This window comes from Ceratocystis lukuohia, assembly GCF_044167205.1.
Source record: "Ceratocystis lukuohia strain C4212 chromosome Unknown Supercontig2_pilon, whole genome shotgun sequence".
Lineage (NCBI taxonomy): Eukaryota > Fungi > Ascomycota > Sordariomycetes > Microascales > Ceratocystidaceae > Ceratocystis > Ceratocystis lukuohia.
This window is the reverse complement of record NW_027263521.1, coordinates 3505751-3530242: the sequence shown is the minus strand read 5'-3', so window position 1 is coordinate 3530242 and position 24492 is coordinate 3505751. Positions and strand designations below refer to the sequence as shown.

The following is a 24492-nucleotide window of genomic DNA, read 5'->3' as shown; positions in this document are numbered from 1 at the left end:
AAAGAAAAAGAAAAGAAAACGTGGATGTGAAGACAGGATTCACCGGTAACAGGCGAGAAAGGAAAACAAGTGGTGAGACAAAAACGTGCAGCAGAGCATGTGCTACTACGACGACTAACAAGACGAAGAGCCTAAAAAGCCAAGACGGAGGGCGAAGGGCTAAAACGGTCGTATGTGTGTATAGACAGGTGAAGGGGGGGGGATAGAGAGAGGAAGAAAGACAAAGAGACAAAGAGGCTGGCTCAGCAGCGAAGAGAAGCACAGGTAACGAGCAAGTGGGTGGCGATACGACGGGTATTTCTTTTGCTCTGGCCGTCTGGCGAGTTGGTATAAGAAAGGGAAAGGCGGGAGGGTTTGCAGGCGGATTATTGTTTAGGAATAAATTCGGACTGAATATTGGCGAGTCGGCAGGCACATAGGCATTAGTAGGGGTATGTATAACGAGCAAGGAGAGCAACTTGGGTGCCTGTATGGACGTAAGAAGACAGCGAAGCAACGATAGCAAGTCAAAGACAGCCGTGTGTGTATAGGGAAGCTGAACCTCCAGATCAGCAGCAGCGGCGGCGGCGGCAGCGGCAGCAGCTTGGATACCAAGAGTCAAAAATAGCGGAAAGAGAGAAGGCGAAAAAGAGAGAGAGGCAAACAGATAAGGCGGGGGAAGGGAAGGGCATGGGCGACAAGTTATAGCCCATGGAATGGGGAATGGGATTGGGATTGGGATGGGATGGGATGGGATGGGGGGATGGGACGGGCCAAGGAGAAAGGACGCAAGGCCAGAAGTGCGGTGCCTTGTGCCTGGTGCTTGTGCTTGCTTCGCATCGTTGCTCCAACCGCAAAGCATGCTGTTTATTATGTTGTGCTGGGTGTATGAGGCTGAACCCCCTCCCATAAAGACCAAGATTTGTATGAGACGAGACGATGGCACTTGGGAAGCTAATCCTTGGTTTGGCCTTGGATCCTAGCCCCGTCTGGTGGCCGCGGAAGAGAATAAAGAAGGCGACCTTGTCCTTGTCCCTGTCCCTGGTGCTTTTGTTGTTTTTTTGTTCTATTTTTTGTTCTTTTTTCTTCCTTTTATGTTTTTTTTTATATTTCCCCCCTAGACAAGGAACGAACCAAGAACCTAGAAGCAGAAGAGAAATAGAAACGGGCCTAGGCTGCCAAAGAAAATCGGTTTTTTATTTGGCCAGGCCAGAAGGTGTTGAGAAAATAGATGGGAGAAAAAAAAAATAGAAAAAAAATAGAAAAAAAAAAAAAAGAAGAAGAACAAGAACATCAACAACAACAACAACAAGACCAGCACACTAAATTCAGATAAAAATCAAGGCTTAGCTAGCTGCTATTGGAAAAACGAATGGGAGACTAAACGACCAGAGACGCTCGCTCACTAAATAAACTACACACACAATTAACCAAACTTCATGTAAATTTACGTCAACCTGTCGATCGAAGCCGTGGAAGCATGCCTCACGCCCTCCTCTCTTCCTTTACCATTCTACAGACAGGGCCACAAAGCTCGCCGCATGCCAAATATCATGGTGGGTATGGTACATCATCGCGGATGTTCGCTTCTTCTTTCTTTTGCTCCCTCGCCCTCTCTCTCGCCCTCCCTTCGTATTCACTTAAACGAGGCCAGTAATGCTTTGCATCTTATATTGTTCTCAGCCTCAGCAAACCTGAGAGGAAACACACCGCGGAGACTATTAGACATCCCAAGTTTTCTCCATTGCCCTCAATACCAGATGAATATTTCCCTTCCTCTCTTCCTGTTTTACTGTGTCTGTTTTTTTGCCTTCGGGAATTTCTTGTCTTTCTCTTCGTCTCCATCCCCATCTCCATGTTTTTTTTTCCCTTTTTTTTTCTTTTTTTTTTCTTTTATTTGATCAGCCTCCTGCTTCAACCCAAAAAGTCAATGCTAAAGGGTCGGTTCATGAAGGAGGGCAGAGGGGAGTGTATATAAAGGCGTGTTCATAATAAACCATAAGCAAGATTATCCTCTTTGCATTAGGCGTGGAGATTCCCACCTTTAAAACACCCCCCTCCAAAACAAGTCCTCCCCTTCTCTTTTTTCTTCCCTGTCTTCCTCTGCTTCATGCGCTTTTTCCTAGCCCTCACCAACTCGGCATCAAGTGAATAATACAACCTCTAGCAAAAAAAAAAAAAAAAAAAAGTAAAAAGGTCTGTGCACGCAGTTCGAGTCCCTGAGAATGTGGAAGAATAGACGAACCTGAGCCAGGTTCTATCGAACCAAGGACGGAAAGGTAGGGGCAAAGGGCTAGACAACAGATATCAACCAAGAAATAGGATGAGAAGAAAAAGGATAGATAGAACCAGCCAGCCAGCCAGCCAGCCAGCCAGCCAGCCAGCCAGCCAGCCAGCTAAAAAAGAAAGGCGGTATTTGCGCTGACTAATCGCAGTGGCCTGCATGTGCAATAATGATAAAGCAAACTTGGCCTATAACTGGTCTTTTAACTCCCGGGTCAACTACATGTCCATATCACCGTCCAAGCTTCGGAAATCACAGACTAATAGCAATGGCGGTAGCTTACGACTCTCGAGCCCCTCCCCTCTCCTCCCCCAATTACTTATCCTTACTGTGCTCTCTGCCCTAAATCTCGTCAGGTTTAAACTTATTGTCGGTGATATACCATATAGCATGTACGTACGTATAACAACCCACCAACAACACAGCCAGCGTTGTCTACTCCACCAGTCCGTTAATTTTGAGCGAGGAGCACGGGTAGTGATGTAATCTCGCAAGCTTGGCTGACACTGGCTAAATCCTAAGCATAACTAGCCAAGAGAGGGTTGACGTGGACATCCAAAATAGCCCCGGTTCATCCGCAAGCAGGTGGTGGCCGAGCCTCGCAAATACAGCAGCAGCACAGCACAGCACAGCACATTCGATCTTCTTTTTAGAGCTTCTCTGAAAGCTTAAAGGGCGACAAGCTAAGATCCCAAGCCAAAGCCGCAATTCCCGTAATCGATTCCGTCCATAGGAGCCTTGGCGTGTGTCTCTTTCGCCATTGCCATTGAAGCAGGACTTCAAAACACATAATTTAAAAAAAGGCTTTGGGCTCCCTGGTCCCAAGAGCAAGGTCTTGATCCGCCATTCTTCCCTTCTGGATCAAGATGCTATTTATGTTTTCCTTTTCTGCTTTTCTCCGTGGAAAAGCTCGCATCAATCCGGGCCTATCCAGGCAACTGAAAGTTGAGACGAAGCCTTCAGCCTTAATCTTGGACTTCGAACCAAGAGATTTCCCCTTCTTTTTTAGCAAGCAATGAGTTGGCTTAAAGTCTAAGCCTCTGTGTACATGGCATGCATGCTTCCCCCATCCTCGGCAGTGTGCTGCGCATCAAGGAGGCGTCAAGTCCATCCACTTGAACAAGACGAAAAAAAAAAAAAAAAAAAAAAAAAAAAAAAGAACATGCTCCAGCCAACCCTAAGATTCCACCCCAAAAACGATACTTATACAGACTTCGCTTCATCGGCCTGCCGTGTATCTTGACCATCGCCTTTTTCCCTCAAGTTCCATCCATTCACTTCTCCTTTCATACACTGCATTGCATCGCATTTGTACGCGTTCTGTCTGTCTGTCTCTAGTTCATCGTTTCTGACTGAGTCCGCAAGGATCCCTAAACAACGCTCGTGTCTCCTTGTCCTTGAGCTTTCCCACACCACACAATCAAAGCGGCTGTATTCAAGCACATCAAAGCAAGCTCCTTCCTTCTAGCTCTGTGGCATTTCCCATGTCAAAATGTGGCAGTAATGTGAAGTGAAATTGTTCTGGAGAGTGTCGCAGGAAAGTAACGTCGCGGAATTTTCTTTCTATTGTTTATGCGTCACGCTTTTTCAAGTCTCGGTCTAGAATCGCTCAGTACTACCACTGCGTGATATCCAGCTTGCAGGGTTAGGGTATCGACCAAGACCCAAAGATTTGTACCATGGACGTGTGTATGTGTTTGTTCAAGTTTGAAGAGGCGCTGGCCTGCATGTGAATCATGTAATGCCAAGGTCAAAAGCAAGGCACATGTAGGTAAATGACTCCTAGTGCTACATGCAATAAAAACTTGTTATATCTTGTGTATCACCGCAAATGAGCTCACTTTTGACGACAATATCACATTAACCTGAAAAATAGACCATGCCGCCGCTATCTCCCAACAATTAAACGAACATAACTCGGTGCTATTTCTCTGTTCAACTATACCCTTGTGCGTGTGAAGGGACTGTTTGTAGTTTCGGGGGTTGGCTATTCGACGTGCTAGGAAAACTTGGCTGGATGCAACTTAGGCTGACGATAAATGAAACCATCATTATTTTATCCCGAGTTAAACGAATTTAAACAACACCACCATCTCATGCATAACAGGCGTTGCAGTCCAATCTGTCCGACAAGTTCTTTGTCTCGCTATCCCTGGCCAGTTGACGGCCCAAGCTCACCGCATTGAATAGTTCTGGCGAACGAACGAACCCTAACACTTGCATGATCCACCCACAAGCTAAGATTGTGGGCATGTGGCTAACGAAACAAGATCAGCCTCTACGTCTTCATGCATAGGGCTTCGCGTGCTGTTTTATCCGTTACAATTGTTTAAGCCTAGCATGTTCTTGTTTTCCTGGCGAAACATATGCAAGAAAGAAGGCACGGAAAAGCACCAGCATAAGTCGGTCGGAGACCAGCCGCTGCCATGATCCAAAATTTATGCCGAAAAAATGTCATTAGCGTTCAAATTGCCACGTCGTTGGCTGATGGGCGTTGATTGATTACACGGCGGGATTCGGTCAAAATCTGACCAAGTAGTTGCCTCCGGAATAAATGAGCCATATTTTGCTCTTTCTTTCTTTTCTTCTTTTAATTTAAATTTAGATTTTGCTTTGGGAAGCTACCGTAAGGTCAACCAACACACAATGCCACTGTCTCCACTTTTCCTTTTTACCACGCTCGCTCAGCTACCTGCCTGCCTAGTGCGAAACCTCCAAATGAGGGCCTTCGACATGCTGGTGGTATGTCTAGTTCAACAATTTAGTGGCCGAGCTTGACCTGGCAGGAAGCGTGAACAGCATGGTAAAACGCTAGACTGGTCGCTAGCGGCACAGCAATAAACCTACATGGCCTCCGCCGGCCGTCAAAAAAAGGTTTGCAAAATAGGTTAAAAAAAGCAAACATGACAAACTGCCCGGGGAGGTGCCTGGCCAACCGAGAAGACATGAGAGAATAGAGCCATTCTATTGGGTGTGTACATGATACACACATCCGGCGACAATCCGTGACTCTCTGTTCTTGCGGATTGGTTTCATGGCTTAGAGCGCTGTTACAGGACGTGCACGACTATACTGAGATACCAATGATACTAAAATAGCGGCGCTTAGATGGCCAAAATGCTCAAGCGGGATTGTGGCTGGCGGTACGGTAGCTAAATACAGTACACGCTGTTATCGGATATATAATTTCTTTGCGCTGCTTGGCCTCCAGCCTTGGCTACTGCAGGAACAGGATCTGGAAAGGTTCGCGAGCTTAGTAGCAAAGCGAGTCGAAAGCAATTACAAGCCATACGGATGGATATATTTGGAGCCTGAGCAAGGAGAAATCACAAGCGAAGTGAGAAACTGGCCTAAAAATGTCTTGACATGCGCCAATCCAAGTCCCTCCCAGCCTCTAAAAAAACATAGTGCATGAGTCTATCCCGAGCACAGGCACAGGGCACCCGTTCTCATTTCTCCGATTCCATAATCGGCCGACGGATAGCGGAAGGACTCAGCGACATTTTAGGCCTGGTTTTAACCGCTTGGCTTTCAGCCCACGCGAGGAGGTGTTAATGAGCCACTGAGAAAGGGAGAGTCTGATACCAACTTGTTTCTTAGTTGGAAGAAGAGAGAAATGGGAGGCTGTAAGAATAAAGGAAAGGAGGACGAGGACGGGCAGGTGGACGAGGCAGGCCATGATGCAGCTCTGAGACATCAAAGAGAGCATGTACCAGAGATTCCTTCACCCGTAGTAATTTTGAGAGCGGGGGGGGGGGGTGGCTTTGTGGATAAATGTAGGTCCCTCTTTGGCCCCATGCATTGGCCTTTGTAGTATCGAGAAGAGGAACCTAACATTATATCTGTGCAAAATTAGGGCAAATTCTAGATATAAGATCTCGCCTCGCGTCTTGGGATAATTGGTAGGATGGTACTAGGGAACGCTTATTGCTCCTACCAAAGGTACAGGGGGACCCTTTTCTCTCCTTGGTCTATTTTTTTTTTTCTTTTTCGCATGCTTCTCATAGAGAAGAGTAAAGCGGATATCCCGAGCTATTTTGTACGCTAAATGGCTATGGATCCAACTTCATGGCTATCGCCAGGCTCTCTGGAGGCTAGTGTAAGCTATAGAGGGGGAAGCTAGGAGAAAAAGCACCGCATTGCACTCTCAACATCACTGCCTCCTTAGACCAAAGGCACAGTATGGAATAGAAACAGCGATAGCCGAGTAAGAAGAAAAAGGGAAGAAAACTCAAAAAATAACTGTTATATCAAGAAAACGCAATGAAGCTATGCGACTTTCGGAATCGAGAAATAAAACAGTCACTTTGCGGGCTCTATCAGGCAGACCAGAGTAGCTTACAAAAAGAAAAAAAAAAGAGAGAGGAGGAACACTGTCCCCTTGAACAGGGCCAAAAAGAATACTCCGTAGCTTATTCTCATGAATAGTGCGCAATAAAGGAGGCTTCACTTCCTTGATGTGGTGCCGGACAACAAGTTAGAAAGGTCCCGTCAATCCGTCTCCATCAACCTCGCCATTGAACCAAGCTAAAGTCGAGTCTGGTCCTCCAACATGCCCAAGACTTCGGCTATCGGTTACATTGGCGCACGGGGCATCTACTCGTGCTGTTAGACCGAACGCCAGCCCTGGTTTGGTGAGCAATGGCAGGACCGAGTTCCTTTGTCCCAACATGCAGCTCAAGGCATCCCATCCCATAAGGAGCTGCTGGCGATGTGAGTATGTATTTTGAAATACGAAGCAAAGTTACACGTAAAGCGCGGGCTTAACACACAAGGCCTTTTCGTGCAGCAGATGTAGGAGTCGTCTCCGCCTCAGAAAGGAACGAAGGAGACAAGGGATGAGAAGGGAGGATCTTCGGGTCGCTTTCCCGAAATGGTATTTATCCAGGCTCAAATTTTAACCCAAAGGGGTTAGACCGGCGTCTTATATCTTCTCAGGTTACCAGCAAGCCCTGTCTAGAAACGGGAGGGGGAGCATAGGGGGGATGCAACAGAAAAAGAGCCTGTTCCTGTATACTGTGCTTGCGACGATAATAAGCGGATGCTACCATCTTTGAACATGAAACGACCAAGGCTGCTTGCTTCTATGACTGGCATAAAATAATGTTGATCTATTCGCTTGTTTCTGATGGTCGAGGAGGTGTCTGAAGTCTGACAAAGCTCCTTTTGAGACCAGTAAAGCCTGCGTAAAACGACTGGTCCATGTGACGGATTGACAACGTTCCGCCATGACTACCCTACAAGACGCAACCCCTCTCCCCGCCTCGCCAATTACTGAAGCGTGTCGACTGAGAGGGTTGGTGAGAATTGGATTGTTGGAGTTCCATTTCCCTTTTTAGTTTGCCTCCGAATCACCGCAAGAAAGAGCTCTCGAGATCCCCTCTGTACAACTCACTTGTCCCTATTCTCCCATCCCGATGATCCCGGCTTAGATTTACATACCCGTGATGTCATGGTTGTCGCTTGCTCGACCTGAGACAGCCCAATAAGCACGTTTTCTCCACTTTTTACCAGCCCTGACTGCAACCTTTGCCATGGCTTGTTGGTTTAGTGGTCGCGTATTGGTGCGGATAATCTGTCAGTATCAAGTTACTAATGGTGGTTTGAAGAAAACATAGGACAGTCTTGCACATAATAGTGTGTGTGTGTGTGTGTGTGTGTGTGTGTGTGTGTGTGTGTGTGTGTGTGTGTGTATGTGGCCAACTACTTTCATAATAAAAAAACATGAAGCGGAAGATAAAGGGGCTATAATACATAAGGGGATAGGGGATAGGGGTTATGGGGCTTCTTATCGACATGGCACAACGCTTGTGGGTAAAAAGAACCACACATACAGAAAAGGAAATGGAAGTACGTAATCTCCATAGTATGTCGACATTTCTTTCGCAAAATTTCCTTGCAGATGATAGCGGGTTACCGAGTCAACAGCCCAAACCTGAGTCTATACGGGGGAGTTTATGTGAGTTCCTATGAACCACGCTCACTTTATAGGCTTAACATCAGACGAAAGTTTCGGGAAATAATGGCTTAGCTCCCCGTTGATTTCCACTTAGATCCGAAGCGTGGTTTGACGCCATTTCTTTTTCTCTTTATTGTTTTTTTTTAATCCACAAAAAAAAACAGACTGATTTTTCCTACCGCATGGAAGATTTTCGTCTCAAGCTTCAACAAGTTATCTCTCCGATTTTGTCGGGCGAGAAATAATGAAAAAAAAAAGTCATGGCGTAACTAAGCTGTCGGAAATAAATATCACTATGGTATCGTGATTCCTCTGCCCCATGCTAGGCACTATCGAGATGTAGTGGCAGGCGGTCCTAACTAGTAGCACAAAGGAATTGCGGAGCGGGTTTAGCTCTCTTTTCTCAATAAAACACTGGCTTGCCAACCTGAAGGTGAAACAGAGGCTATTAGCCTGCCATTTGTAATCCTAGGATCTGTACACCATAAAAAGATCAAGTCTTTTCCCAAAACGACAGAACGAGCTCGACCACCAGCCTCTTGATGCTTGTTAACTGATCACAGACAGATGGGAAGTGACAAGTGCATGGTAATTTCGGCTATCGAATATGGGGTTCTCAGGAGACAGGGGAAAGGAAATACACGGAAAATAAAGTAAAAAAGAATATAATTTGTATTTCTTTTTATCAAATACTTGTTGCCAGTTGAGGCTACAAAATGCTTGCTATCTGCGTTGATTTTGTAGAACAAAAAAAGCCAAGAACGGGAAGCAGAGCAGGAATGAAAACAGTAAGTTCCTATGCGCTCGGGGTGAGAAAGGTCAAGAAATCATCCATATTGCTAGTTGTCCACTTCCGAAATTTCGGCCGGGTAGAGTTACCTTCTCACATGCAGGCGGCCCTGCAACAGGACGGGCTTGTCCTTCTCTTGAATTTGCAAGCCTTTATCCCCCCTCCTCATGTTTCCTTCCCCTTGTTGCCCAGAGCGAAATTTAGAGGCAGATTAACGGCACCTGGGTGTAGTTGTTTTGTATTTTGTAGCACATCTGTGAGAAGTTTATTAAGCCCTAGGAAACGACAAAAAAAGAATTCAGCCAAAATTCGGGTGTCCATTCACTATTGGCACCTCATAAGAAGTTGTCTCATTTCATTTTCCTTCTTCTCCTTTTGTCTCTAAAGACAGAGATGACAGCCACAAATCTACCGTCTGTGGGAGGCCGGCAGTCAATCGTGCATGACGTTAGACACTGGTTGTATGACAAAGGGAAGTAACTTGAAGACAGCTGTGGTAATTGCCTAAGCAGTATAAACCCCGATTAAGTAATTTCTTGTGCTTATTTGAGGTCCAAGTCGAGTCCTGCCTTCCACTTTCGATTGGCTTAAAAGAAGCAAGAACAGCACAGCACGTCTTGTACCCGGCAACCCTAGTTCTCCTAAATGCAAGGAAAGCCCAAGCCACCAGGGGAACTCGACAAAATTTTTTGATCATGTTTACATTTCAGGTTGGAGTGGGTAGGTGATAATTACGGACTCTTCTCTTCGATATTATAGACAGGGATAGTGCATTGGTAGACCTGATGAATAGGACCCCTAGGACCAAGGTCAGCCCTATTGCCATGTGCACACCACCTAAACAGCAAAGCCCCCATCTCTCTCTGCTGTGTTTACAGTTGAGTTTGAAGAGGGTAAAACTACCGCAAGTCTCCTTCATCAGACGAACCTTGTGGCCTGCGTAAACTTTTCGACTTTACCTATTGTCTCATAATCGCCGAATCAGTAGAAACTTGCTCTCTTCGCCGTTTCACTACGGACAAGGGTGGTGTAACTTCCTCCTACTAGTATGATATCAAATAAAATTTCCGAAGCAAGCAGTACTTGTGCAAAAAAAATAGTTAATAGCCTCATGTATAGCCATCTTTTTGCTTTATTTTTTATGCCTATTTTAGCTTGAGCTAGCAAGTACATTGTTAGATAGCTATTGAGGCTAAAATCGGACGCATCTATAAACACTCGGACTACGTCAATGGCTTCTAAATGCCCAACCATCTAAATCCGAGACAAATTATTTCCCCTCTTGTCGGCTCTCAAACAATGAACCTATATACAAAACACTAGCCACATGCATCCGGACTGATTGTAATGCGAAATAGTTCACTTACCCCGAAATATTCGTTATCTCTCTATTCGGTGGTGTCGAGGTATCAAGACCCTGGTCTATAAAACAAAGATGGGACGAAAGAAACCGTCTGCTACCACCAAAACGAAACCGTATCACCCACTATTCCAGCGTATCAAAAGAAAGAAAAGAAGAGGGAAAACATGGTTCACAACGCGGCACGGGATAAACGCATACATTCTCTCCCGGTTTTGCAAATTCTATGTCGGTTTTGTTTGAGTTGAGCTTGGTTGAAATAGTGCGTTTTCACAATCATGTCTATGTAGGATAAGCTGGTGCCCCACACGGAGTCCCAGCAGTGTACTAACAATCCTTTTGCTCCTCTCTCCCCGATCAGCAAGAACAAAGGTACTTGGTCTTAGGGGTGGTCAAGGCCCCTACCAACTGGATTACATTGGTCCTGTAGGCGTTAGAGGCTTCAAAAGTTCAAACAATCCCGGGCTAGTTTAGGATACCGATGCTCAGTCCACACCGGCATCTTCTCGAATAAAAGTTTGGACAGAAGAAGCAAGCAAGCATAAGGCACATGTGACACAACACGTGGTGCTAGTGATGGGAGAGCTAACTCGAAGCCACACTGCAAGGCTATTTTATCTCCGTGCCCGTCTCTTTTTCTCCGTGGCAGATGATGAGTATGATCTTCTGGGGAGAAAGGGATGATTCAAGCAGCTTTTAGGGAGGGATCAATGCCCAAACATTTGCCGTAAGAAGCCATACGACAGTACTCCCCTGAGTCCCCGGTGGTGATAAAACATTATGGGATGTCACATGCGACACTGGTGGTTTATCCTCCTGTAACCCTAAACCGTCCTGTCTACTTACCACTCACTCTTCCTTGTGAGCCAATTTGAACAAAATGGTCTAGTCGGGCACTTCTAATCCTCCGAATACCGTCTTCCGCGCCGAGCCCTGGCCACCGAGAGGGCTTGATTTCTGGCCAGGCATTTACAAAGGAGTTGGACGTTGTTTGTGCGTCCTAATACTCCGAAGAGTTATTACGACTAGTATCCAAAGGGTTCAGAAAGAGTGAAAACTTGTGATATTCTACTTCGGCAATCCATGTCTTGTCCATCCTCGCATGAACAATATCACAGTTAGGCGATAGCCTCCTTTTTTTTTTTTCTTCCTTTTTCTCGTCGTGCAATATGTCTATGATAATGAGGCCGACCTGACCTGCAAGAGCCGAAGAGAGGTATTTTTTCCCTTGTGGGACACCAGAGGCAAAGGTCACCTTTTCTTCTCTCGCTAAGCTAGAGCTTAATCTGTGCTTCGTTCAGTTGAGTTACTAGGCTGCTAGGTATAACAACTAAAGTATAATCATAGCAGGCTGACCGTGTGATTCCATCTACATGACACATAATGGTAATGGGGACGAGCTCGCCACTGGATTGGCGTGGTCTATCAGCAAGTCTTTGCAGCTGAAAGTAATGCTTGGTTGCTGGTGCGAAACCCAGTCACGCTTATTCTGTCTTGAAGTTCATAGCAAATGCCGAAGTCCAAGTTTTCTGTCTCGGATCAGATGAGCGTAGTATAGATCAAATTAGTAATACAGGAGGGAAAGGGCGAAGCGCAAGTAGTGCAGGTCCAGCATGGGATAAGGTGAAGGTGAAGAGAGCAAATATCGTGAAAAACAAGCATGCCCACGATGTCTAGCCATACCTTCTTTTCAGGTCTTTAGATCGCTCTCGACTAAGCGATCCATGGCGAAATACAATAGAACGGATAAATGGAAAATAATGTCAACGGGTCGGCGTAATTATTCCATTCCCGCTTCTTGCTTGGCAAGAACAGCCTTGCACTCGACAACCCATGGGCCAAGTCTCTTCCCATCTTGCCCTTGTTTTTAAAAAAAGAAAAATCAAAACATCAAGCTAGTACGTCGTAAATTGAAGGCTTCGTATCTCAAACGAATATCCTACTACGAGAAAACAAACTCTATATCACTTGTACATAATTGCTCTCTAGAGCAAGGGACACATGCATATATGAGACAAGCTAGCCTACGCAATCCGCTCCTAATTTGGCCAAGTATTTTTAATCGCATGTTTCTGAACAGCAAAGAAAAACAAAATATGTTATACAAGTGGATAAGGGAGAATAGAATCTACGCCATAGCTAAAAGAAAAGGCGCTGGAAGGGAAATTAGTAACGCCGACTTGGCTGTTGACGGTAATGGTAGGTAGCCGTATTTACGACTTCACTCCAGATCGTTATGTTCATTGACCCGCAATAGGGGATTTTCTTCATTACACAATGATTACAACTGCCGACTGACTGACTACCAGGAAGCACGCACCTTTCTCCTGCCAGAGGGGCCAGAGGGGCCGGAGGGGCCAGAGGGGCTGGTATGTACATGTTGAATAGCTTATCATTCAAAATCGAATTGAATTGTGATTTTTAATTTTCAATAACATCCTTATCGTTCAAGACCCGTATAGCTGACATATAGCGCAGCCTCCGATCATAATCGTTAATGCATCTGGGGTAGGCAGTGCTTTGTTTATGCAACTTCCATTACGGGCAGACAAAAAGTCCCTTTTAGGAAGGCACCCTCGAGATCGAGTCCGGTGAGTGTTTTCCAAAAATCAACTAAATAGGAAGGCGTGGCACATGGTGCTTAGAATAATGCCGGAGACGGAAAGTGCACTAGCTACCTACTCCTGCCTAAGCCAGCAAGCAGCAGCTGACATCAAAGTTGTCTCTACGTGCCTGAACTCCTGGCCCTGTGCGTATAGACGGGTTGACCCTATCTACAGTTGCTATTGCTTCCCCTCTTTATCTGAGCTCAGATCAATGTCGTATTAACAATTTCGTAATATTATTAGGCGGGAAGGTCACGTAGATAAAAGCCCTGACTTATCTGCGTTATCGTCACAATGGGAAGGACACACATAAAAGTGGTCGCGGACACTTAAAACTCCCGAGATGAAGCAACCACCGCCTCCTGGGCCTAGAACAGAACAGTTTTTGTTTGTTTGTCCTAGCTTTCAATGTTTTTCCTCACCGATGCGTTGTCAGAGCGAGAGGCGGACGCAGGTCGTATGTGAAACCCTGCCTCCTACAAAGAACATTGCTGTCAAGTTTAGGATACCATAAGACAATCGATCATCATACAGAGTTAGCGCTTACTATGATGACTGTATTAGAATCACCTAGAGTATCACGCTTCTTGCAAAGATGCGAAATCGCAATGGGAAAATGAATGGGGGGGGGGGGGGGACATGTAGCCCCGATAACGCGGGGGTGAATAGCACGCAAAAGAAAACGGACCAGGCGGGATTCTCAGGGAAGGGTGGTCCGGACAATATCTAGCAATAGGCTACAACTAGAATGGGCACATACCAGTTGCGGAAAGGACAATAGAAGCCCGAATGGCAAGCTTCAAGATGTATGTTACTTAAAAGTGCGCGGAAAGATTGCCAAGAAATACTGTCACATTACTGGTATTCCGCGCCAAGATGTAGAGCCTATTGACCCTTGATTTTCGACAATTCATGCTTCATTTTCCGTCGATTTACCAAGACATTGTAGCGAAAGTTGCTATGTTTTCTCCGTGGACGCGAAGAGGAGTGCCATGAACTATGGCTCGATTGATCTAAAGTAGCCTTCCATGCATCTCCACGCGCTGGATTCAATAGACCAGACAGAGTGTGAGCAAATCTAGGGGCTGTAGTAGTATTTCTACCACCAGCAAGATGATTTTCCTTTTTTTTTTTTTTTTTCATTTGGAGTTGCAGGTGTGCTCAAAAATAATTATACAAAACGCTAAAACCATTGAGTCTGCGAATAGGCCTAAACACAGTCTGGAAAGATGAATGAATACCAGAAAAGGGCAGAGTCTCAAAGACTGGTTATGTGCACTGGCTGTCCTGGGCCCGTAGAACACAGTACGGCGAAGACAGGTTTCACTTGAATCGAGCAGACAGGCGGCTCTTATGCTACGCAAAGTCTCGGGCTCAAAGCTGATTCACATCGGATACAAGACACGCTCTGCTTTCCATCATAACCTATTCTGCTGGAATTGCACACGAGACCCAGCAACTTGTTATTTATACAGTAATAGGTCCCTCACAAGCTCATAGTTGGCGAGCCCCCTCGTTCTCCTAGGCTACGCCTGCCTCAGTTAATAAGGCTCCAGGCAACACCATGAGATGCTCTGTCTGTCTGCATCTAGTGCTCCATCTATTTTCGCTTCTTCCAGCGCCATCGAAGCTGTGCTACAATTACACAGGAATGAGGAACAAGATCTTGCCCTCATTAAGCAAAACATCTCTAAACAAGGGGAGAGGGAGGATGGAGTGGGCTAAGGCGTACAGCAATTACCGGTGAAAGAGAGAGATAAAGACTTAATAGCGCGGGAAATAATATGTGAGAAGCATACGAGCAAAACGTTTCGAGCGCTGAATAGAAGTTATTGTATCATTTAACATCTACCTACTGCTGTTTCGCACCAATACGACAGACAGAATAGAGGTGTCCTATGATGGAGGCTAGTTGTGGCAGGACTCACGATGATTTTGGTTCTAACCCTATGATAATATAACTAACCCTTAGATAAAAATTATATGGGAACTTAACGTCGATGTCGTATGTGCTCCAATGGCCCAATAGTCTAGTTGGTTAGGACGTCGGATTCTGATTCCGTAAGCCCAGGTTCGAATCCTGGTTGGGCCTGTGTGAAAGTTGTCTTTTTGTCCCCCGCTCGTCCCTTTTTTTATCTGCACATACTTCATCACAACGCATAAGTCACGACTGAATACACGAAGTCAAACTGGCTAGACACATGTCTTGATTGTGAGCCGAAGGAATTTCTTTTTCTTCAACTAGGCCAAAAGTAAGAGACAGAGTTTGATGATAGTATATGTAGTAGTATCGTTGTTTTTTTGTAATGGATAAACCTTGGCTTCAAGGACAAAGGTGAAGCAATAAACGAGGAGGAATAAAAAAACTGCGGCCAATTTAAAGGTCAAGAAACAAATAGATATACCCACCATGAAAAAAATATAGAAAAAAAAACGAGATGTAGAGAGGTAATGGACGAGCCGGAAATATTAAAAAAGAATATTCCAAAGAACATGGGAAGAAATGGTAAAAAGACGGCGCTACGCATATGCTCAGATATGTACTGATTGGAGTGGGCGTATACTCAACTTAACCCAACTTAAAAGAGGGAACAACAGCGTTGACCTACTGTGCATGAAAATGTACGGGCTTCGGAGGAGAATTGAAGGCAAGACAGGGCGTGGAAGCGCATGCCAAAGGAGAAAGAGCGGAACAGGAAGGAAAAAAAAAAGAAACAGAGGGGAGACAAGAAAGACACGTGAATGCGCCAAAAGCCTAAAGATGGCTCTCAATACTTCCGATGTGGTTCTGGGCCCACTTGGAGTCTGGCCACACAATGCGGATGGCATCCCAGATGTGGCTGCAGAAACATGTTAGCGATGAGAACCGGAATACAGCATATAAATAGCGAGCCGGGGGATGAAGCTGCATGACGGACAACCAAGGACTACATGGCAATGTCTTGACAGCAAGATCGTAGTAGCACGGCATAGGGGGCACAAGATGTCCCGCCAAAGACGAACAGGGTTGGTCGTGTAAGTTGAGAGACATGGGATCGGAAATAGGGAGACTGCAATCGGGAAGGAATAGGTGAAAGGGAGAAGGGGTTTTCACGTACTTTACGTAGATGATCTTGAGGCCATCTTTAACTTCCTGCGGTAGGCCCTTGGTATCCCGCCTGTTCTGTTCTGGCAGAATTACTGTCTTGACTCCTGCACGATGAGCGCCAATAAGCTTCTCTTTGATGCCACCAACAGCAGTGATGCGACCTCTAAGAGATATCTCACCCTAAAAAATTTGTCAGCACTTTGTATGACCAGCTAGGGATAGAAAGCCCTAACATTGTAGGGAGAGAGGGAGAGAAAGGGGGAGGCATAGAACAACGCTAGAAAAAAAAAGATGCTTACAGTCATGGCTAGATCTGGTGGCACTGCATTGTTAGAGAACAAGGATATCATGGCAATAGCCTGTGCCATACCGCTACTGGGCCCATCTTTAGGGATACTACCAGCAGGGCAATGCATATGCAAGTCACGAGCATGCATGATATTCGTAGAAGCATCATTTGTTAAGCCCAACTCAAATGCATGGCCTTTAACCCAGCTCAGAGCAACCTCTACACTCTCTTTGAGGACATCGCCGAGTTGGCCGGTAAGCTGCACGTGGCCGTTGCCGGGCATATCAGCCACTTCAATAAACAAAATGCTGCCATGGCCACCCGAGCTATAAGCGACTAGGCCAGTAACAACACCGGGCCGACTAGACGTCATTGCGATTTCCTCTTCGTAGCGCTCAGAGCCAATGAATCTTTCAATGTCATTGGGCGTGAGCTCGGACCGGTATGTATCTATTTTATTTCGATCGCGGGCATCTGCGTACTCAACGGCCTTTCCTCTACACACAGCCGCAATCTCACGCTCGAGATTTCGAACACCAGCTTCACGGGTGTAACCCTCGATGATTTTCTTGATCACCTTTTGGTTGAAGACGCACTGACTGTCGGTAAGACCATTGTATCGGATTTGCTTAGGCACCAGATGCTTTTGGGCAATGTGGCACTTCTCATGAGACGTGTAGCCGGGTAGGTAGATGAGCTCCATGCGGTCTAGAAGCGGAGGGGGGATATACTCGAGGTTATTGGCAGTAGCGATGAACAACACCTTGCTGAGATCGATTGGGGTGCCAACGTAGTGATCGGTAAAGCTGTTGTTTTGTTCGGGGTCTAGTACCTCAAGCATTGCAGCCGAGGGGTCACCCATGTTAGAGGCCTTGCCCAGCTTGTCGATCTCGTCCAACAGAATGACTGGGTTAGAAACTCCGACCTTCCTTAAACCTTGGACGATGACACCAGGCATGGAGGCGACGTATGTGCGGCGATGGCCACGGATTTCGGGTTCATCACGGACGCCACCAAGAGAGATTCTGTGAAACTTGCGACCCAGGGCAGTTGCTACGGAGCGAGCTAGGCTGGTTTTGCCAACACCTGGAGGGCCAACTAGGAGCATGATGGGGGACTTGTCCTGCATGCGTCTTCTTCGAAGAAGCTCTAGCCGTGCATTAAGAGCAACAATGTCTTCTGGGGTGGCCGTTCCTTCGGCATTTGTAGTATTAAGCTCATTTTCAGTGTGCTGGATCTTGCGATCAAGATCATCATTGATTGATTGTTTTAGACGGAGAATAGAGAGATACTCGATTAATCTGCGTTTTACCCGCTCCAGCCCATAGTGGTCACTATCAAGTTGAGTGCGGGCTTTGACAAGAGTCTCGGGGCCCAGGCGATCTTCCGTCACCTTGGTCCATGGGATATCGGCAATGGTGTCTAGCCAATTGATCATGTTGGCATACTCTTGGCCGCCGGGATGTGTATTACGTAGGTGGCGGAGCTCACGATCGACAAGCTTCCTGGCGTCTGGGGGAAGCTCGGCCTCATCAAGACGCTTCTTTAGCTGTGAAATCTCCGAGTCTTCGTCATCGCTATCGTCGTCACCACCGTTTCCACCCTTATTTCCTGGAGGCATGATGGCCATCATGGGGTTGTGGGGATTCGCAGCTGGTTGTGAAGATCTGTTGTGAAGGCCGAGGATATGCGCCGGGAAAGTGGTAACAGCGGTGATCTTGAAGTTTCCTTTCATGGTGGTGACTTGACGGTCTAGCATTATGGTGACCTTCTTTAAACGGTCCTTGACATCTAGTGCGCCGAGCACCTCTAGCTTTTCCTCGTATGAAGACTCGACAATGTTGGCCATGAAATCAGCAAGCTGACCACACTCGTCAATTTGCTTTTTGGCAATGAAGATGTCGAGACGCTGGGTTAGAAGAGGGGGGAGTCCAGATAGTGCCTCGCCTTGAGGAGGGAGGAGAGAAGAGACTCGAAGAAGGGCGACAAGTTCTCGGGAAAGAGTTTTGAAGGTTTGAAAAAGGGCATGAAGTTCCTTGTCCTTGGGATTCACTGTTCAAGTTATTAGAAAAAAGAATTAGGGGCTGGCATGACGAAATACTGGGTATATAGTGAAGGGGAAGGGTCGTTCTGGGGGAGGGGGGGGGGTGCATAGTATGCGCTAGGTGTGTGAACTTTGGTGAAGTATGCGTGTATGTGGGCATCTCAACAGATGGGCATGTGGTATACGGGCGCTTCGCCCGGCAAGGTATAGCAGCTGGAAGCCATGCTAGACAAGCTGGAGGCTGGAGGTCTATTGCAATCTGCAATCATGATTGGCCTGATGGACTGCGAATGGATGGGATTGAGAACAAGGCTCAGGAACGAAAAAAACAAGGAAAAAGAGAGGAAATGCATCACGTACCCTTGTCAAGACACTCTATGTAATTGGTGGCCTCGAAAAAAGGGCGATCCTTGACGACTCCCTTTACCTTGCAGCGCTGCAGCCCCTCGACTCTAAGGGTGAAGTCGCCCAGTCCGCCACGGCCGTCGATGCCCAAGATTTTGGCGGTGACACCGATGGACGAAAGGTCGGATGTCTGGAGTTTGGCGAAGGCGACTTCGGACGTACGTTGGTCGGCGCGGTCGCTGTTGTTTTGAATGTCGACATGATGGGCGGAGGTCGGGCCGAGAACGGCGGGATTGACGGGTACACAGCCGATGATAGATTCAATGCGATCGCTGGAGCTCAGCGCCGATTCTTCGAGGAGCGCTGCGAGTAGTGATGGGACGTCTGGCCGCTTAGAGGAAACAGGAATGCGCTGGATAACACCAGGCAGAAGAACAGCGCCGCGCAAAAGAGGGATGAGAGGGAGGTGGTCGACGCCGACGGACATAATGGAAGACTATGGCTAGCGAGCGCTGTACAGAAAAAGTAATAAGAAGTAACAGAAGGCACAGAAGCCTGTAGCTAGCCAGCGCTATGCAGCAGGAGGCGTAAAACAAAGATATGATAAGGCAAGGCTGCAAAAGTCGCGGTAAAACAAGACAAAAAGAACAGACAATAACAGCGCAGCAGAAGATATAGCGCACAGGTGATGGCGAACAAGTGCAGCTGGAGCGCAAAAGAGCAAAAAAAATATGAGAAATATAGACAATGCAAAGACAAAAAAACTAGAGCCACCAAGACAGGCTGTTGGAGGTGGAAAGTAGGCAGTTTTGCTTGGTTAGTTGTTCTGCATGCAGAAAGAATGGCAGAGCTTCTAAAGCCGCGGAAGGCCATAGCGAGATCCCCACGTGACTAAGCGGTACCAGCCAATAAGAAGCCCTTGTCTCATCCTCCCGAAGCCTACGTCCTTCCTTTCCTCTGAGTTTTTGCATGTGAAGGGCGGTCAGGTCTCGGCATCCAAGGTACAAACTACTGCATATGAGCCAAGTGCGAACTACGGATGGCAAGTGCAGGCACGATATATAGAACCGGACCTGGCACTCCTCTAACATATCGCCATCATAGGCTGGCTACTGGCCTTGCAGTCTCCTAACTGCACTGTAAAGAACCCAGTCACATCCAAGGCCTTGTCATTTCCAATGTTCTCTAGCCAATGCCTCCCCCCCTTAACTGCTAATTCTAGCAGGTACATCACATCACATCCTGCACACCTTATACCATGTAATGCCGCCGCCCCTTCCCTCGGCCATTCGAAATCCAGGGCTCAGACGATCGTTGCCGCCAGGAATTCTCATTTGTCATTTTTCCAGCCTCCAAGCCTCAAGACGAAACAAGTGCGTGGCTAGTCTGCCAGCTCCATTCGTTCGCCGCATAAAACCTCAACAGCTGTTCATGTACATGCCTATGCTTCCGTCGGCATTGTGTGTCGACGTTTCCTGCCGCGGAAACCACTCGTTTTGGCGACAAGATACCACCAGGAGTGGCCAAAGGAAAAACTGCAGCCCAATGCATGTATGTATGTACATCTGCGGACTGCACCCCCCCCCCCCCCAGATTAGAGAACGCCACGAAGCAGCTTCGTATTACATAGACAGCCAACTAACCTTTGCATATTCTACATACATCACCATGCATAAATATTCCCTGCTTCCTTGCACCAAGCAATAAGCCAACGCATACATCAGCTGTTACATACTCACAATACTACATATTTACCACCCTTTCTCAAAAAATACCCAACCCTATAATTGTCAAAGACCAATTCCATAATCAGCGGGATGCGCGAGGCTTTCTCTGATCATAGTATCTCGTCTTATTTTTACATTGGGTTGTGTCGTGTTTGTGCTCCGATTCTCTTGTAAAAGCCTTAAAATGTTGGGTTTCTTGCATACAGGGATGCGGCCATGGATAAAACTTGTGGCCATGAATGAAAGTACTTTGCTCCTGACAATATCACGAGCAAGGCCAGAGGAGGCGAGGAAATCAAAAGGGGGGGGGTTGAGCTATGTTGCTTTCAGCTCCACAAAAGCCGAAAACGGTAGCAAGCTTGGCTCAGAAGTCTCAGGAGCTTGTCTTCTATATCTGGCAGACAGGTGCCAGTGTAGCTAGCCAGCTGTCACCATACCCCACCATTATCGCCTCATGTCAAGAAATCCATTTAATCAAAGTGGGTCTCAACGCGTCTGCCTGCCCTAGGGCGCGTCTTGTCTGTTTAGTTGACGACCTTAAGAACACACACCCACCAGACATTGTACAAGCAAAGTCTAGAAGAACGACGACATTTCTATCCTGACTTACTACTAATCTCATAAACACATAGAATACCTGCAATATGTGTGAGTCTCGCCTGCAGTAACCTGTATTGTACTGGACACATCTAACTGACCTTGTTCTCGCATGCGCAGCTGGCTACGGATACGGCGACGACGGCGGCGGCTTTGTGCAAGGCGGGTCGCAGTACCAAGGAAGTCAGGGTGGCGGTAGTGGTGAAAAGGTATGCTATGCTATGCCCGCCGGCCGTTCATATTTCTGTTGCCAATGCTAACAATGTTGCAGAGCTATGCTCGCGACTCCTTGAGGCCTGTGACAATCAAACAAATCCTGGAGTGCGAGGAGTCTCAAATGGGGCCGAACCCCGACTTCCGCATCGATGGCGAAAGCGTGACGCAGGTATATTACCTCCAATATCCTCGGTGTTAACAAGGAACTAATCAGCCTTATATTCACGTTATAGTTGACCTTCGTAGCCCAAATACGCCAATACACTCGACAAAATACAGCTGAGCTGTTTCGCCTCGATGACGGCACCTCGATGATAGACGCCAAGAAGTTTCTCTCTTCTACAGAAACCAATGGCGATGAACCCTCCGCTGCCGAGTGGGAGATCGATTCGTGGGTGCGTGCCTACGGCCGTGTCAAGGTCTTTGGCGGCAAGCGCAGTATCAATATCCACGTCGTGCGTCCTGTAGAGTCGTATAACGAAGTCAACTACCACATGCTTGAAGCTGCCATGGTGCACTTATACTACACGCGGCAGGCCCAGGGTGGCGGCGGTGGCGGCGGCGGCGGTGATGGCATGTTTGTGGATGGCGGTGGTGATGCGCAGATGAGCAACTACGGCGATGCTAACAGCAAAATCATGCATGCGTCCGCGCCGGCGAAAAAGATATGGAAAGTCATTTCTACGGCTCCACGCAGCAACGAGGGTATGCGAGTGGAGGTTATGGCTACCAATGCTGGTCTGGACATAGATACCAGCATGGGCGCAGCACAAGAGCTGATGTCAATTGGTCTTCTGTACAACACCGTTGACGAGAATACCTTTGATATCATGGACTATTAGCTGGAAGGATTTCAATAGTGTAGTCTCGTGACCGGGTCTAGGGGACAACCACTGCAACATGCACGTTTTAAATGAATGACTGAATACGAACTCGACAAGCACTGCCGATGAATGGCAGTGGTTGATTTGCATATCCGCGGATGTGCTTCATTAGCTTTTTTGAGCATCTAGCCCGAGGATTGTGGCTCCTCCTGTCGTCTGCCGCTATCACCATCAACAACCAAAGTAAAGGGGGGGGGGGGTGTGGATCTCCTCCAACCATCATGGCAATTTAAGTTCATGTATAGGCAAACGCAGAGGTGCAACAAGTGATAGGAGCAAGCAATAATAATAAAATAACATTATAAAGTAAAGTGGTAGTAATAAAACAGCATGAAACTAACAGAACAAACGCTGTTGAGGCTGTGACATCCCTTGAGAAGAGGAATCAAGGCCCCAAATGAGAAAAGAGAACGAGCAAAAGAGGAAAAAAAAAAACAAATGGAAATAGGGGAAAGAAAATAGGCAGAAAAGCTAAATGATAATGGAGATATGACACGGTGAAGGAAAGTCGTACTGGTACCAAGTTGTAGAAGGGAGGACATCCCCTCTCTTTCCTTTGCTTTTCAAAAGTATAGAAAGACAGATGCATCAGAAGTAGAATAAGAAAGAATGAGGTAGAAAAGGGGGAACAACAGATAAATAATGGTAGAAGAAAGAAAGAAGGTAAGGTAAGCCTCGAGGGATTAAAAAAGAATGAAAGAAAATGAAAGAAGGGCGCAAAAACGCGTGATGATTAGGATTGGCTCTCTCAAGAAAACGAGAGCATGGTGGTGCGAGATCCCCTCCGGGGACGGGGAGGCCCAAGAGGGCCAAGACAAATTATAGTAATGTCTGAACGAAAGCTCGACATCATCTAGATGCAGCATAAGGCAGCAAACGGCTTTTAAGTACTGTCATTCGTTGAAACAGATGCGGTGTCTGATCCGCTGTGTGAGGATGAGATGGCGTTATTCTGTGGCTCTCTCACCATGGCAGTCAACAGCACTGAGCGATCCTCGCCGAACCAAATGTCCTCTTTGCGCTCAAAGCCGAATTTCCGGTAGTACTGCGTATTGGAAGGAGAGCTGGATTCTAGATACATTGGCTTGCCTTCACGGTCGGCCTATCTCAAGTTGGGGCTGTTAGTCTAGTGTCACACAGGGCCAACTGCCTGGCGTTACACGGGGAAAATCAGATAGATCAACTCACCTGTTGAATCATATCCCTAAGCAACCTAGATGCATAGCCCTTGCGGCGACCTGAAGGTTTTGTGCCTAGGTAGATTAGGTAGTAGCAGTCGTTGTCTCTTTCCCCCATGATGCTCTTTTTCAAGCGATCGAGAGAAGGGACAATCTCCTTGTAATATCTTCTCTTTCCCTCACGGGAAAGCTGGAACTTGAGTTTCCATAGACCACTGCGCATGACAGTCCACCAGCCATCCTCATGCTCGCCTGGGCGCACCCACATGGCAATGCTCTCGTAGTCAGGGCCAATAGAAACCACTTGGCCGGTAAAGAAGTAGTATGAGGAGATGTAGGTCATCATGTCAACATGTAACTTCCAGAGTGCTTCCTCAGAGGGGTTTTTCATATCCGGTGCATCGACCATGTAGCGGCTAAGTTCGTCGTTGGCAAAAGCGTGTGACAGTGCTAAAGCAACTTCCTTGTACTCTTTGCGAGATAGAACCCGCAGGGACTCCCGATTCCGGGGGACCAGAGTGGTCTTGCATGAAATGCTTTCACTAGCTACAGAAGAGCTACTGCTGCTGACGTAAGAACCCGTAGCTCTGCGATTTGCTTTTCTGTTTGAGGCAATGGAGAGGCCGTTTCTAAAGAAAGAAGGCATCTTCGATATGATGTTCTTGGCGCTAAGAAAGTCCAAGGACTGTTTGGCGGTCGTGGTAGTCAGTAACATGGCGGCTAGGGAGCGGCTATGGCCGAGTGAGAGGGGATGCTTGGAAGGCCTGAAGAATGGTTGAGGAAGTTCCGGAGAGCCGTAAGATACATTGATGTAACACGGGAAAGGGGAGGGGGGCAGGAGGGAGGGAGGGAGGGAGGGAGGGAGGGAGGGAATGAATTGAAGTAGGTGGTACTGTCTGCGGGAAGGGAAGCAGGCAGCGTGGGAGGTGGTGGGAAGGGCGGCGGCTTTGGTGTGCTGACAGTAAATATGCCTAGGGTGAAAAGAGGCATGGCATAATGGTTTATAAATACCATAAAAGCACGCCCCAACCATCGTGTTGAGAATGAGGTCATCTACCCAGACAAGAAGCCCAAGTCTCGTAGGCACAGCCTACCCACCTGTAGCCCGGCCTTTTGACACCACGCTCAGCGAGCGCAAAGCCTGGC

General features: G+C 47.1%; 3 protein-coding genes across 3 annotated transcripts; 1 reads left to right on the top strand and 2 right to left on the bottom strand.

Moving 5' to 3' along the window:
• Positions 1-15733: 15733 nt before the first annotated feature.
• Positions 15734-19231, bottom strand: HOO65_020871 (Lon protease -like protein 2, peroxisomal; the record flags this gene model as incomplete). Its single annotated transcript, XM_071006348.1, has 4 exons — positions 15734-15818; positions 16077-16246; positions 16366-18407; positions 18760-19231. The coding sequence occupies 4 exons, from the start codon at positions 19229-19231 to the stop codon at positions 15734-15736; spliced, it is 2769 nt and encodes a 922-aa protein (XP_070861509.1).
• A 1884-nt stretch (positions 19232-21115) lies between these two features.
• On the top strand, positions 21116-22126 carry HOO65_020870 (Replication factor A protein 2; the record flags this gene model as incomplete). Its single annotated transcript, XM_071006934.1, has 4 exons — positions 21116-21119; positions 21189-21277; positions 21340-21453; positions 21518-22126. The coding sequence occupies 4 exons, from the start codon at positions 21116-21118 to the stop codon at positions 22124-22126; spliced, it is 816 nt and encodes a 271-aa protein (XP_070861508.1).
• A 925-nt stretch (positions 22127-23051) lies between these two features.
• Positions 23052-24061, bottom strand: HOO65_020869 (putative N-acetyltransferase; the record flags this gene model as incomplete). The annotated part of the gene is made up of 2 exons (XM_071006936.1): positions 23052-23270; positions 23357-24061. The coding sequence occupies 2 exons, from the start codon at positions 24059-24061 to the stop codon at positions 23052-23054; spliced, it is 924 nt and encodes a 307-aa protein (XP_070861507.1).
• Positions 24062-24492: the final 431 nt, after the last annotated feature.